Source organism: Lottia gigantea (assembly GCF_000327385.1).
Source record: "Lottia gigantea unplaced genomic scaffold LOTGIsca_79, whole genome shotgun sequence".
NCBI classification, from domain to species: Eukaryota; Metazoa; Mollusca; class Gastropoda; family Lottiidae; genus Lottia; species Lottia gigantea.
In genome coordinates this window covers 530,119-548,667 of record NW_008710630.1, presented here as the reverse complement: position 1 = coordinate 548,667, position 18,549 = coordinate 530,119, and the positions used below count along the sequence as shown (strand labels likewise).

Here is an 18,549-nt window from a genome sequence, read left to right as displayed (position 1 = left end):
TTATTGAACTTGAGAATTGTGGGGGTTTAAAACTCATTATTCATCTATCATACGAAAATTAAAGTTTTGTTGGAATTCGAAAGTTCGTGCTTGGTTGTGTTTTCGAAAGTCGCTTTAAAACTTTTTACCGGCCAATTATCCTGAGTATCTTGGTAACCCTGGAAGTATGAGCATTTTTTGCGCCCCAGCTTGCATAGCATGCTTTGGAGAAACATTAGGCCTAGTTTGGCTTATCGTTTACCGCCAAGCCGACATAAGTTGCTCATCCTACATCCATGCAAGAAGCCTAGCCCTGACGATGGATATTATGTCAAAAACTGTTGCAAAAGCCAACAACATCTAAGATGAGACCTTCTAAATTATAGTCGACTATTAAATCGGTGTTATAGAAAATGCTCTCTTATAGAAGCACTGGCCAAGGTATTTGGTGAGTGAGATGTGGTTGACGATAACTTCTGCTGCACGTCAGTTTTTTTCAACGTGTTCAGATGATTGGTTATATGAGGGATGATATCAGAGTAACAGATTGTAGTATATCTGAAACGCTATGTAATTGCCGTGACCTAGAAACTTCCTTTCGAGTATTTCGATATTTCTTTGTGCCCCATCTTTTCAAGTCCTGAGATTAGAAATTTCATTTTTCCAACATTTGTATTTATAAATTATCAACATCATTATATATATAGGCCTAAAGCTACAGCCAATGATATATTTTATACTCATGGCGTCAAAGCAGCCAAATCTGGTCTAGACTGTAGCCTTGAACATCAAGGGGATTCGAACCTACGACACTCAGCTCTACAACCATAGATTCGTCACTGCCACTAATGAAAAAGCAAATAGGAAAGTCGGACTATAAAAATGACTTTTCCCATAAATTATTACCAAAATAATTTGTACAAAATGTATCATAGGCTTTGTATTATGTATTATACGATTATATCACTTATAAATGCGTCGACAACATTTAAATATTTTCTTTCAGGGCACCATAAAATTCTGGCTTTTGATTTCAGATGGGGCTTTTTTCCTTTGCTGAAAGCATGGCCTCTTCTCTTGATAATTGTAGGTCTCTACTCATTGTAAATGTTTCAGTTTGAATCTACATTGTAATTGTGGATAGAGATATCGATTTCTTTTGAGAGAGTGTGATAACCTTTTATTTTAAAAACCCTGTAACTATTTCGGTAGATCCAGTTGTAAATGAGTATGGATAAAACAGAAAAAACGCGAACAAAAAGTTTCGGCACAACTGTGCCTTAAGGCCCAACAGAAACGATCCTCGAGAACCAATTTGCTAGGCACGATGTCCCACGAACCAATAAGGGCGATTTCCTTTAGAAGAAGATGCATGTAATGAGAATTGGTAGAATCCTACTCCCAAAGATTGCTGGTCATATTTTTTTTATTTCCAATTCCTAAAGGCACAAATTTCCACAAGATATATTTATTTTATCAAATTGTTATTTTGAACTGGTCCCCAAGATTTTTGGAATTAAGGCACCAATTTTGTCTATTGACCTTTATTAACATCATTCTAGTCATTTCCGGTAAAATTCAGTCCATTTGTAGCAATTGCGACTTAAAAATGGTTCAAAAGAGCACAATTTGACAACCTTGCCTCAGAACCACAAAAACTGCCGTGCATCAGTGTTATGTTACAGAAGTCGGTCGTTCAAATTTTGTCAAATTTACCTCAAATATAGAATGTCATATCTCTTAAAACTTCCAGAGAGACTAACTTTTCATTTTGCAATGATTCCACCCGACATTTTTCATGAGAAATGCTCCAAAGGCCAGTATTTCATGAAAACGTCAGAAAAGCGTCTGCTTGAAGCTGAAAAATCTACAAGAGTTATGTCCCTCGTCAAAACGCGCCATGTCGGCCAGAGCTAGGTGGCGTTGTTGTTGTTATTAGCAAGAAGGACGACAATTTGTAAATGTCGGGCAAAATTAGCCAAATTTAAAAGCATGGAATTCAGTCATTTGTTGGCTGAATTGAAAAATGCATCAGAAGAATATGGAAAAGATGCATCACAGAATTGGTCAGAAACATCACAATTTTGCCAAACCGTGTGCAAGGTGGGTAAAATGTCGAAATAATTAAGACAAATTTCGGTCAACAGCCCAACTGGAATAGCCATTGCAGTGTTCTTATTTATCACGCACGCACGCTTTACATTCCGACAACAGTAATAACAATCGTGAATGCATTTGCCAGTCGTTGAAATATCGTGTGGGTATTATTATTGAAATTTTGAAATCACCAATTTCAATTCATTCCTCCAAGCTGCACTTTTCGATTGTTGTAGCTTTGCGGCTTTGTTACTGAGAAGAGTTTACACGTTCATTTTGACATAATAATACTTCGGACGATTGACTGAGACACTGAGTTGTCATTGATTCACAACGGCGTCTGCTCTATTTATCTATATCAGCATTGATTGACAATGTAGCTTATCCCATATTAGATTAATAGGGGTCAATTAAACTCTTTAGTTCTACAGTTAGCCTACTAATAACCAAGACCCTCTCTTCAAATCTATTCTTCTTCTACTCTAGCCTGGCCTTTACCTATTAATCTCTCAGACTTAGACAAGTCATGTCATGTGGTGTCCTTTTTTATGTTTCAACTTATGATAAGTAAGCTTACAAAACACACAAAATAAATGCGTTATAATATATGAAAGATATTTTTGAGATGCCTGTAGGCATTCCCGTGACCAGCCCAATGTGTCAAGGAGGGGCGGTCGCATTTGCATGGGGTGGTTGATCGAGACTGATTTCAGCTTCAATTGAGAATTTGTTCGAATTTTGTAGGGGGGGGGCACTAGTAACGGGTCTGGCTGTAGGCCTAGTGGACAAAAGTTATGGGGTTATTTATTGTCAACTTGGCACCTAACCATAACTGAATCATTAGTCAAATTCAAATTCTTTCCCTGTTAATGATCAAGACATTCTCTTTTGTGTTTCAGGTTGCAGATAATCTAGAAAAGCACATCAAGAAATATGAAAACCAAATTATAGGATTATGGGTGATATACGGCTATGTGACAGAACTGTACCCGAAGCTAGAGAGGGGACAGTCTACCTTCACATTATGTCAAAAACTATTCAAGTAAGTTACATTTACTTTGAAATGGTAGTGGCCAATAAGAGCTACTGGGTAGGTATCCAATTCTCTATTATGTTCTATCTTAAGCTAAAGGGACAAATGTGCCATTTTCTTAAACAATCATACCTTAGTCTTAGAAACAGGATTTTTTTAGCTAATCTAATAAGTTAATGTGTCTAGAAATATGCACGTTTGAAAGTAAACAGGATGGAGTCATCCTTTCTTGAGACACCGCTACATAGAAATGACATCTATAGTTTTGAAGGAATTATGGGATTTTTGTACATTTTTAGTACTTCTGAAGACTATTTACATACATTCAAGACTCAAATCAAAATGGTGCATCTGGCCCTTTAAGTAAGAGTGTGTCAGCTCAGATAAAACAAGACTTAAAACTAAACCCTTTTTCATTGTGTTCAACAAAACAATACATGAGTTTCTGTTAATATTGTGAAGCCATTCTTGATATCAACCCTCTCTTTCAGTGTCAGTGCTCAGATTGTCCTGGATGTGCAGTTCGGACAACTAGACGAAGATCAGCCTTACAAAAACAATTTCCGAAACACCCTGACAGCTTTCCACCAGGTTGTGTCGGAGAGGGAAGGGTCCAGTCGATTCAGTGTGATACTATCGTTAATGGAGACCCATTGGAGTCACCCTGTCCTGGGTCAGGTCATGTCAAATGATGAAGATGATGAAGAAGGCTCAGGTATAGTTTTTTTTGTTATGGACAGTGATTCTATTCTTGATCTGAGGCCTTATTCATGAAAAATTAACTTGTATAATATCCAGATTTTGAGAAAAACAGTAAGCTGATTGGATAATTGAACTGAATTTAATATCCTAATTATTGATTGACCAATCAAATGGCTAGAACATTAAGTTAGATTATCAAGAATAAGACTTGCGGCATGTGAAAGTGGGGCCATTTAAGATGCCTGTTTCAAAAAAAAGGAAAGAAATGTATTTTATCAATTCATTGGTGAATTGTTACAGACAGTTTCACTAAAATTGCAATAGATATGAGCAAAAATATTTGCTAATGTTTTATGAAGAACTAGCGAGTATATAGGATCCCCGAGAACCCATAATGTTTGCAAATTATTTCATGTTTTGCACTATGCAAGAGGCCTTAAGTTGGAGTTTTAAAAGAGTTAAAACTTGACACCACTAAGGCTTCTTTAGGTTATACCCTCATTCATTTGTAGGACTGGAATACATTACAAGTGAAGATCCAGATATATTAAGATTGCGAGTAGAAATGATGTTGCAACAGAACTGTGAAGAGTTCGCTCTCAATCTATGTACCTGGTGTTTGAAGCATCCAGCGTTAAAATCTGACCTGGATATTCGACAGATCCAGTTAACACTGATGAACAAACTACATGATTTGGATAGACTACAGGAAGAGGTTTGTACCTGACAATACTAATAATAACATTACTTTAGAAGCTATTTTGACTCTCTGTGGCAGGCAGCTGCGGTGGCTCAATGAGTAAAACGCTAGCTCGCTAACTTGAAGGTCAAGGGTTCAATCCCAGCATTGGTTGAGATAATATCTTTGGAAAGAGATGCAGAGTTCCCAATTTATTATATGAAAATAACATTAGCTGTGTTACTCTCAAAAAATTATGTTGAGTTAGAAATCCAGAAATTTTCAAGGGGGTGCTGATATCACAAATTCAGTTCTGGAGTGATATCGCTAATTCATATTTATTGGTCTTTATATCATTCTTCACTTTCTTTCATTTTCTTTCATTTTCCTCTGTAGGCTGAAACCATATCTCTGAAAGAGTGTGTAGCTCTTGTTCAAAGATTTATGGAACTTCCAAAAAACCAGAAAGTTTGTACAGTTTTGACGCAGACATTTCTCGTTCAGAATTGGATTAAAGAAGGGGATGATGAGGAAACAATAGTAAGTAGAAAAAAACTCCAGTGCTTCTCTTGTACTGCCAATGCATGTTTCGGTTACGAAATTGTCACCAGGATAGGTTACTAAACTGAAGAGACTGGCATATTGCCCCACTGTATTGCCCACAATATCACCAGTCTTATGGCAAGTTGTATCTATCAGAACTATTATTATTAAAGTGAATTCCCATTAGAAACACTGGCATAGGTCATAGTATTTTTTTTCCAAAGCAACCACCATCCACCAAGAAGAAGAAGAAGTAATTGTACCACACTTTTGAAAAGGTCTTTTTCTTGCATTACAGGAGTTATTCAAGCTATGGATCAAACATCAGTATATGGTAGATGAGGAAGAGGATAAGTTCATCAGTAATTTGTGGGCAATAGCTAAATTATCTCGGACCACAGAACAGATTGTACTTATTATAGACCTCATTAGAGAAAAGGTAAGTTAGTAATGTTTTAAACTTACTTCCATTTTTGTTACCTAGAGGAGATTTGAACCGTTGGCAGTTAAATGCCTGGTAGATGACAATCCAACTCGCTACCGACTGAGCTATTTCACTGCCACTAATTTAATATAATGATCATTTTAGCTGTGAACTCGTATCACAATTTTTCTTTATGGATATTATCTTATTAGAGACAGTTTTGTGACTTTGGATTTTACTTTCTGTTTATCTAATATTTTGTAAATTATTTTGTCATTTCAGTGTGGGGATTCCCTACTACAGTTTTATACGGATATGTGTATATATGCTATTAACATTGACAAAAGTGTGTTGGAAAAAAGTATGCAAAATGGTGAAATGTCAGAAATACAAACTCATCAGCAAGATATGTCGTTGACGTGTTGCAAATTAGCCGATATATTTCGTTACAATAAATTAAAAACGGCAAGATACAGCATAGTGACTGCGTTTTCGTTAAATCCGTCGTATTCCAGTTTAACGAAAGTGGAATCGTTCTATAAATCAGATAATCCAGCTTTATTGGTCGATACTGGACAACATATAGTGGCCAAATGTTGTGGTAATTGTACATATAATCGTGGTGTATGTACTCAAAAAAATAAGGACGAAAAAGACAAAATCAATCCTGCGACTGTCTATGAGGTCGAAAGACTATTGAATATGTTGAGGCCCTATCATTTAAAACCAGAACTATCATGGAAAGAGTTAGGGCCTGCTTGTACGAAATATCTTCAAGAAAGGGAGAGAATTCTCGCTCTAATGGCCGAGGCGGAGGCCAAAAAGAAAGCACAACCTAATCAGTTAAGCCATCAACAATTGGCAGCGAGTTTACGTGAAAAACTTTTTGTGGCTGCAGCAGCACCAGTCGAACCCAAACCTTCCCCTAAGCCAGTGCCTGTCCCAGTTGCGACAGTGGAAGCATCAACAGAAACCAAATCTTATGCAAGCAATCTTCAGCAAGTTGTAGAAAATCTTCAGAAAAGACTTGGAAAAGCTCCAGCTAGTGCTCATGGAAAAGTTCGTCCCAGAACTGGACAAAGCATAAATTTAGCGAAAAATTCTGGAAATATTGTGAATAGTTATTCTATGAACAGTGCAAATCAGTTGCCTACAGCAAGCCAGATACTCGCCCAAAAGAAATCAGATGCTGAATCGATTCGTCAAAGGACTACTCAGCAAATTGCTGCAACAATTCAACAGACTTTTTTAAGGCAACATGAGCCGGAGAAACCAAATTTCATGGTGCGTGTGCATAATACAAATCCAAACCAGGTGCCTACGAATACATCCATAAGACAAACTTTCATTAATCCTCCGAATCAGCCACCTCAAAGGTTTCTGTCCAGACCCCAAGAAATCACTAAACAGTACTTAATTCAGCTCCAGCAACGACAGCAAGCATCTAAAGTTCGGATGGTGAAACCTCAACAAGTCCAGTCTCCCCATGTGCAACAAACTTTGAAAAGTCCACAGCAAATTATTCACAGCACGGTGGACTCTCTAAAGCAGTTTTCTAACCCGAGTCCTCAAAAAATCGTTCATCAGAAAATCTCCCCCAGTGGACATACATATTCAACAATTCAGGTGAAGAAAGGGCAAATGGTCCACGGTTATCAGCAGTTACAAAATCCAGTATCCCAAAGAACAAATCAAGGGATTGTATCAGTAGGATATCAAAACACCAGACCACAATTAATGAAGCAAACTGTCCAGCCTTCGAGCCAGTTTCAGCAGCGAGTACAAACAACCCAGATTCGCTCTCAGAATCCACAGCAACTTATCTCCTCAGTGTCGACTGTTCAATCCATGAAAACAGCCCAAACTGTTGTTAATAGAATCACAATTCCTTCAGCTCAGTATACACAGGGACAGAAGCAACCAACATCTCAAGAAGTAATCCAACAGGCCAAAAATCAGCTGTACACCCTCTCTCAGAAAAAAAATCCATCACATCCTTTGATGAGAGTTAATCAACCACCTGATGCTCAGAGAATGCCCACCACGAATACATCAACTCAGTTTATTGATCCAGGTTCCAATGTCTATTCAACCTCACAAGGAGTTCTGCAGATGCCATCAGCAGTCATAACTACAGCGCAATTTCAACAAGCACAGCAGTTGTTGCAGACACAGTCTTTGAATCAAGGTGACGTAAAACCCACAAAGGTGCGTGGATTACCAATATCAAGCTCTTCAGCTCATCAAGCTACTTTGGCTCTGGCTGATAAAAGTAAAATAATCAAGAAAAGACCAGTAACAGCTTCTCAAAATCAGCTGCTGGCCAAGGCAGAAGCTCAAGGTTACGCCTCTGGGAAAGCGGTAGTGAAGATCCTTCAATCACAAGGATTGAATATGAACAGTCCAACTAGTCCAGGATCATCTCAAGTAATACAAGCTGCACCAAAGCTTCATCCAGCCCCAGGGAACACTCAGCAGCTGATCAATGTGAGTCCTCAGCCGTTTGGTTCTCGAATTGTCACCCTTAATCAGCCCCAACAGATGATACAGAAAACTGTCATACAGTCCCCTACTGCTCTGCCTACAACATCCATCCAGCATGTAGTCTCCAATCAGCCAGTATACCAACAGCATGTTTTGTCAGCTCCATTGAACCCTGTCCAAACAGATTTGAACACTCTTCTTACGGTGGCTTCGGCAAACACTAGAACAAATTCTTCCCAACCCATTGCAGTAATGCCGACGACCATGAATGTATACAGAACAATGCAACAAAATGTTTTAAATCCCACAGTTCTTTCAGTCCAGTCTGACTTGAGCTCCATAACGCCAACCATTCCTCAGTTGGACTCTCAGCAGTTTCGTCAGCTACAGAATCAAGTCACAGCCAGTCAGGCCCAGCATACCATTCCAACTCCAAACCTCTCAGCTAAACAGCTGCAAGAAGAACTGAACAAAATCAATCGGCATTCTCAACAAAATGTGTCCTCCAATCCAGACATGACCATAACTGTAAAGCCTTCCCAACATGTAGTATCATCAAATCTTCAGAAGCTTCAACCAAATCTGCTGAGACCAAAGATTCCCTCACAGAGTGTTGCATTTGTCCCTAAGGTGGCTCCCAGACCTGCCAGCAGTATTGCTTATTCACCAAATCAGCAAGTTATCACACAAAAAAGTTCCCCTTTAAGCAGCTCAGCTCCTCAACTTCATAGAATGTTAGTTCAGCAAGAGTCTTCTCAAATTTCAAAGCCAGTCACAGTCTCATCAGGGTTAGGAAACCAGAGTTTGTCAGTTTATGGTAATACAATCCCAAAATCTGGAAATGTAGTAGTTACATCAAGCCAGCAATTTGTTCCTGGAGTGGTGAAAACAGAAGTAGTCCAACAAGAGGGAAATGAAGTGGAACCCCCACCACCAGAGCAACAGTCAACAGTAGAAAGCGTCAACTCTGACAAATATGCTGAAGAGCAAAAAAACATTTTTGTAAAGAGTCTCTTGAACGCCAGTGATGAAATTTTAGAAACACTATCAGCTTTACCTGACCCCTCTTTAATCACCGATTTATTCAAGAATGCAAATCCTGGGGATGAACTACATATTGCTCTGTCCGACAATATTGAAGATTTGGGAATAGATGATATGTCTTCCTTGATCATTCCAGAAACGAATGCAGAGTCCACAGCTGTCCAACAAGGTGACAACAATGTTGCTGAACATGTTCAGCAAACAAATGCTGAAGAATATGTACCAGTGGAGTTGGATCCTGCCGCCCAAAGTCTACGAGATGTCCAAGGAATACACATTCCAGATTACAATGAACAATATCAAGTGAATTCTGACAGTTCATCCCAGCAAAACATGCAGTTCACCATGTTGAATCCATCTTCTCATCAAATTAACGAAGCGTATGGAGTTAAAGCTGAAAGCAATGAAGGAGATCCCAACAATATGCCTGGAAAAGCGTCCATGATGTCCAAAAAATGTGGTTCGGTGTTTAAATGCATTATTTGTAGTTCTGTCTTTTCGACGTTAGAATCCTTGCAATTCCACGTCCAACGAGTTTGCAAGCCAGATGATTCACCCACCAATATCCATGATACCTTAAAGTTACCAGACAGCAAATCTGGGGGAATCAATGCCAAGACAATTTACCAATGTGTCAAATGTAGCAGCATCTGCATTTCAGAGAAGGAAATGCAGCTTCACACAAAAAACTGCCCAAAGGATAATTCTCACTTGTTTGGGGTGAAAAAATCAGAGCACACGTCAGTCCTTCCTTCAGCTAACAAAGAATACCAAAGTGTCAAGAGATTGGTAGAAAAGCAGCAAATGGAAATCCAAAGAGAAAAAGAGATGATCAAGGCAAAGAAAGAAAAAGAGCAGCAGCTTAAGAAGATCCAAGCACAAAAAGTTCTGCAGAAACAGAAAGAATTAAAATTGAAAAGAGAAGCAGCGAAGTTAGCCAAAGCCCCACCACCACCAAGATTTAAAGAAATGACGAGTTCCTCTGGGAAAACCTTTTATAAATGTGATCTTTGTGGCCAGACATTCTGCTCTCCGGAAGGTGTACATGATCATTGGTTGCCATGTTTGAAGAAGAATCCCATCACTAAACGAATTAGACGACCAAACGTAGAAAAACAAAAACTTTTGGAGAATCCAGAAAAGTTTACAAAAATGATGTCCACAATTTTTGATTCTGTGGTTGGTCCAGTTGATTCGAAAATTGATGCTCCAAAGGAAACTGGAAGTGACGAAGACAATAAAGATGCTAAAGACTCTGAAGAGGTCACTGAAGATGAAAAGTCTGAAACTGCTGAGGATCAGAAATCTTCTAAAGATGAACAAGTTAATGGTGAATCTGAGGATCAGAAATCTGCCAAAACTGATCAAGAGACGAAAGAAGATGAGGAGTCTGCAGAAGACAAACAGGAACATGATGGTAAAAGTGATGAGGATGCAGAGAAAGATAAAAGTAGTCAAGATGATGAAGGAGAAGGATCTGAAGATGCTCAATCCACCATCAGCACTGGTACTGACATCAGCGAATCTGACAGAAGTCTTCGAAAGAGAAGACCAATCCGAACACCAAGGTACTTCTTTTCCTCTGATAGTGATGAAGACATGAAAAAAGCCAAGAAATTGTCACAAATAGAGTCTTCAAAAAACCAAATTTTCCCAGAAGTTGAGCTGGCGCGATTGAAGAAGAATTCAACCTGCTGTTTGTGCTCAACAAAATTAAAAGACATGACTATTAAACTTCAGCATTTTGCAGTGAAACATTTAAAGATCCATACCATTATCAAGAGTTGGAAAGGCCACTTCTTCAAGTGCCACCTCTGCAACGTCAAGTTCAACGTTTACACCAAATATGTCTTCCATCTGAAAGATCATGAAACTGAAATTTTAATGAAAATTTCTAAAATGTTGGGAAAAGATGGATCCAGTAAAACTGGTGCAGTACGTCCACAGACAACAGATATGAAACTCAGCCTAATGGCAGCCAGGAAATCAGTAAAGAAGCACCTGTCACCTCTTAAAAAACCAACACCAATTAATCATAGTCGAAAACTTGGCAGACCAGCCAGTAAAGAGAAGACTGTGGGACTTAAAAAGCACAGAAAAGACAATAAATCAGACTCTGATCAGCGCTCACAGAGGCGGAATGTACGTGCTGCGCATACGCAAGCTCTTAGCAAGATTAAAAACAATGCTAATGGTTTTGACATTCTGAACACTCTTCCCCATTTCAATGTTGATGTGTCTTCAAGTGGACATTCCAGAAGTTGCAGCCCAGAACCAATGACAACCAGAAGACAGACCAGATCCAGAAGGACTACCTTGATTCGTAAGCCAACCAGAGAAACCGATGAGGAATCATCTCAACCTGATATGTCAGAAAAAGAAATGGATTTATCAGACAAGGAAACAGAAAATAGTCAAGAGAGCATGGGAAGCCGTGACACAGAAGTGAAGTTGTCTGATTTAGAAGCTGAAGAAGAAGCTACCTCGGAGACCAATGACAGTCAGGATAAAGACACAACAGACCAAGATTCGGTTTATAAACCCTCCACCAGTGATGATTCACAAACATCAGATCACAGTTCCAATTTGGAAGCCAAAGGCCAATCTTTCTTGTCCTCCTTCATGGACTTCATCGGAGAAGAAACGAAGGAGGAAGAAGTCACGAATGAAAATGTACAGACTTCATCAAGTTGTTCCAGTTTATTGGGATACAGAGCCGATCCAACCCTACATCGGCATCTATACAAAAATATTGGGAAGTATAAAGGAACTGTTATCCAAGAACCAAAGAAAATTCAGCGAGGTAGGAGATCAGTTGCTGCTCTTGATACTGAAGCTTCAAAGGAGAAACCAAAAGGAAGATCCAGACGATTGTCCGACAGTGATCTACTGACAAAGCACAAACATCTGTTGAGCAGTTCACAATTGAGAATAGTCCTTCAGAAGCTCCCAGAACACTTGACTGATCAGACGCCAGGCAAAGTTGAAAGTGGACGTACATCCACCAGTGACGATACTATTATAGAGCGAGGGTTGTCTGAAGAACGTAGACTTGATTCTCCAGCTGTGAATTCTCCATCTGAAGAACGTAGATTTGATTCTCCAGTCGTAAATTCACCATTTGAAGAACATACATTTGATTCTCCATCTGTTAATTCACCAGCGATATCAGAAGTTTCATCAAGAGCCAGATCAGAAGAGGTAGAAGTTATAATGATGGCAGACACTTCTCCTTCGCAAGTCATTTCATGCTTGCTGGGATCAAATACTGGATCGCCTCCCTTGGCAGTTGTTGGTAATGGCAATATTATGAAAGCCCAAAAGTCAAGCGAAATAGTTAAATTGGATAATGAAGAGGATGACATCATTTTGATCGAAAAGAATTCAGATGACGAGGAAGAGGTTGAAGATGCTGATGACAATACTGGAGGTGGAGATCCTGTAACAGTTGGAGCTTCATTAACCACGTGTATGGTGGTCAAAGCAGATACTCCAACAGAAGGAGTAAAGACATCTTCACCTGATTTGATAATTATCGAAAACAGAAGCCAACCAGTTAATGTTTATCCAAACACTGCCAAAAATGAAGTGATGCCAGAGACCAAAGTGGAAATTAGTCAAAATAATGCCACTGAAATACATGTAGTGAAGGGTGCTAAAATATCTTTATTAGCAGATTCAGAGAAGCTTCCAATATCTGAGGACAAAAGCGGATCATCCAATAGTCAGACTGCTGATTCCAAAATTGACAGCCAAGCCAATCTCATTGACAGTAGCACAAGTAAAGAGCCGTCAAATACAGAACCATTAACCACCATTTTCGATTCATCTAAAACACCATCCTCAAACTCAAAGTCATCGGTTTTAAGGATGGAGTCAAAACCAGAGTCACCCATACCAGCAATCACTTCCTCGGAATCACAAGATCTTGTGCCCATGAATCCATCCTCACTTCCTCAACCAGAATCTCCAATACCTGCTATTAATTTACCAGGTTCCACAGAATTAGAAAATACCGAGAACCAATCAGACTCACCTATTCCTGCCATAGATTCCAAAACACCAACAGTGATGTCTACTAATCCAAAGTCTGAAGAACAACTACCTCAACAGTTAGTTCCGCCAGAGGAAATTCCTGAAATGAAGTCTAAGACAGAGACACAGGTTCCAATGATGGAGTCGAAATCAGAACCGACAACCCAAAAGATTCAACTGGATTCTGCCAGTCCTGCAGTTACCCCAAATACAGAGTCTCCAATTCCAGGTGTTGAATTAAGCTCTGAGTCACTTACCATTGATGCTGATTCCAAATTGGAGTTTCAAGATGGAGTCAAGGCTACTATTGAATCACCAATACCTGCTGACAATTCCAAATTAAAGACGTTAGCTTCTAATGATAAAGCTTATTCTAAGTCACCAAGTACTTCAGCCAGCACTGAGCGGTCCATTCCAGCTGTTGAATCAGTATCTGATTTAGAAGTTCCAGCAGCTGATGTATCATTAGATGCAGCTCCATCACATCCACAGAGTTCCAAATCAGAATCTCCCATTCCTGCATTGAGCTTAGACTCAAAATCGTCAGTTGTCGAGATCCAATCCAAAACAGAAACCGCTTCATCATCATCAGAACCATCACCAGATTCTCCCATTCCTGGAGTATTCTTATCAGATGCCACACAGACCTCCATCAGCCCAGCTGCTGATGATTTAGGACCAGCATCAGTAACCACTGAAGAAAAGTTGAACAAGCTTTCAAGCAAATTATTTGAAGCATTGACCAAAGATCTTCCTCAATATATAGATATGAAAATCATCCACAACTCAAATGATGGAGAGTCAGCCAGATGCATCCAATAGTTCTGATGCTGTGCTACAAACTGTAGCTTCAAGAGATACACTGCCTAAAGCCGACATTAGTGATTCCAAACCAGAAAGTCAAGTTAAAAATCAATCAGAATGCGAAGCAAACCCCATAACTGAAGACGTACCCAATCCTAAAGAAGTTTCAACTGAGAAAAGTGCTAACCTTGATGAAGAGATCTCTGAAGCCTGTAGAGACGAGACAGTTGCTGAAGGAACTGAACTAGCAGTATCCACTGAGCAACTTTCTTCTGTCAGTGCTGAGAATAACAAAGAAGAACATATTGCAGAACCTCCAACATCCATGGGTGATGGTCATGACAAAATGCGAGCAGAAGAAAAACACAGCTCACATATCGACAATAAGGAATCTCAAGAAATGGATCCAGCTGATCCACTTAACATGAATTCTGAAGAAAAGGCAATTGAGAATTCCAACCTTACAAATGAAGGCGACGAAGAACTCCCTGAGACAGCATCAAAAGACCAACTGGAAGAAAAATTGTCCCCTGATATTGAAGCTGATGAGTCACCCAAGGAGGATGTAGATCTAACTATGGTTTTTGAGGATTTATCCAAAAAGGAAACAGATCTTAAAATGATACCTGGTGTCCGAACAGAGGTTGAAGGTGAAGACACTGGCTCTCAACCAACACCAAAGTCTTGTGATACCTCAGAGGATGAAATCAAACAGGAAACTGCAGATAAGGATCAAGAGTTACCCCAAAAGGAAGATTCTTCATCAAAGAGACTCGATACTCAAGCTGATACCGTATCTAGCGATTCCAAGGAGCTACCAAAGAATTCTGAAGAATGTATTGGCAATATTTCTGTGACAACACAGGATAGCAAAGTTGAAGAATTACCACCTTCAAAAGAGGATCAAGCTGGGAATGACTCAAAAGGAATTCCTGAAGAAGTCAGAATAGGAAGAGATAGTAATGATGAAGAAAAAGCCAAAGCTTCCAAAGATCCACTAAATCCTGAATCCCAAAGAACCTCTGACTATACTGACCCCAATGTTCAAGCTAAAAATGGTGATTTAAATGATCATCAATCCAAAAGTATCACTGAAAGTAAAAACTTTGATGTGAAAGAAATAGAAAGTGGCTCTAGAGAATCCTTGACAGATACCAAGAAAGTGGTGAAACCCAGACAATCCATATCTGTGACTGATACACGCTTTGTACGAAGCGTTGCTCACAGTATCAAGCTTCTGAATTCCAACAAGTCTGCTTTACTGAAGATTGTGGATTATTCAGAGTCTGATAGTGAAATAGACAGTGAGGCAATGGACAGTCGTCAGATGGTTTTCGACTCCAACGCAGATCAGCAATCCACAGATCCAGTAATAGAGGCTTCAACTGACGAACCTAGCTCTGGATCCACAGTAACATCCAGTAATGATGCTGTTGCTGATCCTACATCCTCAAAATCAGTTGATGAATATGTTGAAGAAGATGCTCCTAAAGAAGAATCCAAGACAGTTACAGAGTCAGAGAAGAAACCCAGAGAAGCTCATTTCAAGAGTGGTGAACTCCTGACTTCCATTGCCTCAAAAGACTTTTCTTCCAAAGATTTACCAATGAGCGTTGCTGATAACTTGAGCAAGATGCCTAAAATTGGTTCGACAGTCATTACAAAAAGTGGCAACAAACATAAGATTTTGGACGTGAAGATCACACAGCCGGAAAAACCAACAGAAGAAGAGATACCCGAAGCTGGTAAAAGATCTGGGCTGATACAGTCACTCCGCGAACAAATTACAGTTGAACCTTTCAAATGGGACGAGGAAGACGAGGATTCCCAGAAGAAGGAGAAGAATGAACGATCGCGGCAAGCTGTCCGAAATCAATCAGGGAATGTGACCCCTTTTACTTGGGATGTGTCCGAAAGCGAGCAATCTTCAGGTGGAGAATCTCCTACAAAACAGGCTCAAGCTGTTCGAGAAGATGCGGATTCTAAGAAAGAAATATCAACCACAAATTTGACAAAAGAAACAGAGAAGAAAGCTCTTGAAGTAACTGCTCTAAAAGATATAAGACGTCCACAAAACAGTTACAAGCTAGATCATCAACAAAATAGTTCCAAAATTGAGTCAAAAGATCCAAAGCCTCAAAATTCTGCACTGAAAGATGGTCACATCAAAAGGTCGGGAAGTATTTCCAAAATTGACACAAAAGATCCAAAAGAAGAATTCCATGCAAAGGCAGGCCGTATTGACATCATACAATTGAAAGGACAAACAAGGAACAAAGAAGACCCAGTTCCAAAACCCACAGCGAACAGTTTCAAAACGGATTCAAAACAACAGCATAATAACTCTCTAACAGAAGACCATTCCCGGAAAGATAGTGTTAAAACCAAATCATCCACAACAGAACTTAAACGAAAAAAATCGGTAGATGCAGATGATTGTTCCAAGCAGAAATCTTCAGAGTCTTCCACGAGACCTGTATCTTCAGCTTCTAGCGCTCCAAACAAATCCTCGGAACCCGCACAGTCTTCGTCTTCTACAAACTCTCTAAGCAAATCTTTGGAGTCAACACAGTCCACGAGGCAATCATCTTCTGTGAACTCACAGAGTAAACCTTCAGATTCTATACAGTCCACGAGGCATTCTTCGTCTGTCAACACTCCAGGAAGATCTGTACGAGGGAAAGAACCGTCTAAAAGTAACTTTAATGATGATACAGGTAAATGTTCAACAAGATCATCTACTAAACCGTTTGTACGAACCAGCGAGCGACAGAGACTTCGTCAACTTTCCCCCAACAAGTTCACTAGATACAGCCCGTCCAAAAGTCTATCACCCTTAAAGAAATCTCTAAATCATTTGAGATATCGTGACAAAAATGGCAAAAATATCAGAAAATCTCCAATACGAATTAGTCATCATTTGGAAAAAAATTCGAGGAGAAACTCTGAGAAAAGTGAGGAGGACCGTAATCCAAAATCTGCGACAAATAACGATAAGCCCAATAAAGATTTATTTCTTGTGTCTTCGTCGCATCGTGATAGTGATAAACATACGCGAACACTCAAAAGAGAAAATTCCGACTACGACTTGCATAATAATGAGAAAAAACTAAAAAGTGCCGTGGAAACATCCTCGACTAGTAGCGAAACGAGCAATTCAGACAATCCTAGTCCGGTACGGAGAAGTAAGCGGCGTTTAGAACGATTGCATCGGAAACTGTGCTGCGATGAAGACCATGAAGGGGACAAAAAACGTAAATTGGATGACGCTACGAACTGTAGACATGGTCCGACCTCGACTTGTAGTTCTTGTGTAGGGAAAAAAGTTGACACCCCTTTACCGGCTGTGGTGCGTCGGTCATCAAACTATCGACGCCATTCTTACCATCATAATAATATTCAGGAAATCAAAAAGGTGAAGCATTCTTCCACACCTCCAACGCGAAATGTGACAATGGTGCGTGTGGAATGCGATAGTCCGATCAAGGATCCTCGCGGACATCAACGGTCGTTAAGTGATCGGGACCGGAAACAATCGGACCAGGATAATAAATGGAAGTTCCGACCACGAAATAAGAACAAGAAGTATCCATACACATACACTCGTGCTCGTGAAAAGGAGTGAATTTTCAGATTTTTGTTAAAATTTAGTGCTATTGAAAAAAATCACGTCAACCAAATTACATGGAGAAGGGGGTATACATGTAATCATTTGATCTACCAGCTGATAGAATTCCAGATCATTTTCATCTCAAGGTTACAATCTTTGATTCGGTTAGTCTTTAAATTCAATGAAACTGAATTCGTACGCCCACCCAAGTAATCGGTAACAGCCTATGAGAGCCCTATCAGCTGGTAAACCAGATAATTATAGGACTATATCCTTTGCAATTGGCTTCAACATGTGCATTATTTGAATATCATTATACGATTGATTATATTGTATACAAAGTAACTGGAATCAATTTCATTTTGAGCATAAACCGCTCGAGATACTTAGGGTCCTTTTTTCTGATCTTTCAATTCTTCGAAAGTTAATCTTTATTGTTTGCTACATTTTTACTGGGAAGTTTCAAAGCTATGTTATCGTTATGCAAATTCTGATAATGTCATAGGATGACTTAGCTAATCTAAGCTGCCAATGATAGGCTATTCGTTCCGATAGAGCTAAACATTTTGTGTATTGTATTTCTTTCAAATCATGTATCAAAATCAATATGGACTTGTGCCTGAAAGCATCCTAACTTCTGACATTTTAAGACATATCATTGGTTCAGGAGATATCTACTGAAACACTGACCAATCAGGTATTATAAAATTATTGATTTCGGATGCTTTTGGTTGCAGGTCCCAAAATATTCAAGAAAAGTGCTAATAGATTATGTATTTGTAATTGTTTGAATGTGGTCGTTATATAAGATGTATCTTAAAAAAAATCCTCGGATGTCCCTAGTAGAGTTCTATTGCATACATTCATTTATTAAACATAGAAAATGAATGCGGGTTTTTCTGGATAATACCAATTGACTCACAGGGTGTATACTAGGTCAAAATGTTTATGCACATGCTTTTATCAATCATAAAAAACTAACATGAATAGTAAGTCGAGCAGGGATGTTTATTCATATCCGTGTTGAGAACAGTCCACTTTATTTTGAGGTAGTTTAGGTAGTCTCAGACATATTACACAGTCTTTATATAGTATTCATAACCATTCACTCTGAT

General features: G+C 39.2%; 2 protein-coding genes across 2 annotated transcripts; both read left to right on the top strand.

The window, feature by feature from the left end:
- Positions 1 to 1,971: 1,971 nt before the first annotated feature.
- LOTGIDRAFT_168791 (hypothetical protein) lies at positions 1,972 to 13,842 on the top strand (the record flags this gene model as incomplete). Its single annotated transcript, XM_009066708.1, has 8 exons — positions 1,972 to 2,082; positions 2,976 to 3,118; positions 3,601 to 3,824; positions 4,324 to 4,526; positions 4,887 to 5,030; positions 5,332 to 5,472; positions 5,740 to 10,164; positions 10,726 to 13,842. 8 exons carry the CDS (start codon positions 1,972 to 1,974, stop codon positions 13,840 to 13,842), a joined length of 8,508 nt encoding a protein of 2,835 aa, XP_009064956.1.
- A 328-nt stretch (positions 13,843 to 14,170) lies between these two features.
- On the top strand, positions 14,171 to 17,449 carry LOTGIDRAFT_168790 (hypothetical protein; the record flags this gene model as incomplete). The annotated part of the gene is made up of 1 exon (XM_009066707.1): positions 14,171 to 17,449. The coding sequence occupies one exon, from the start codon at positions 14,171 to 14,173 to the stop codon at positions 17,447 to 17,449; it is 3,279 nt and encodes a 1,092-aa protein (XP_009064955.1).
- Between the last annotated feature and the right edge of the window lie 1,100 nt (positions 17,450 to 18,549).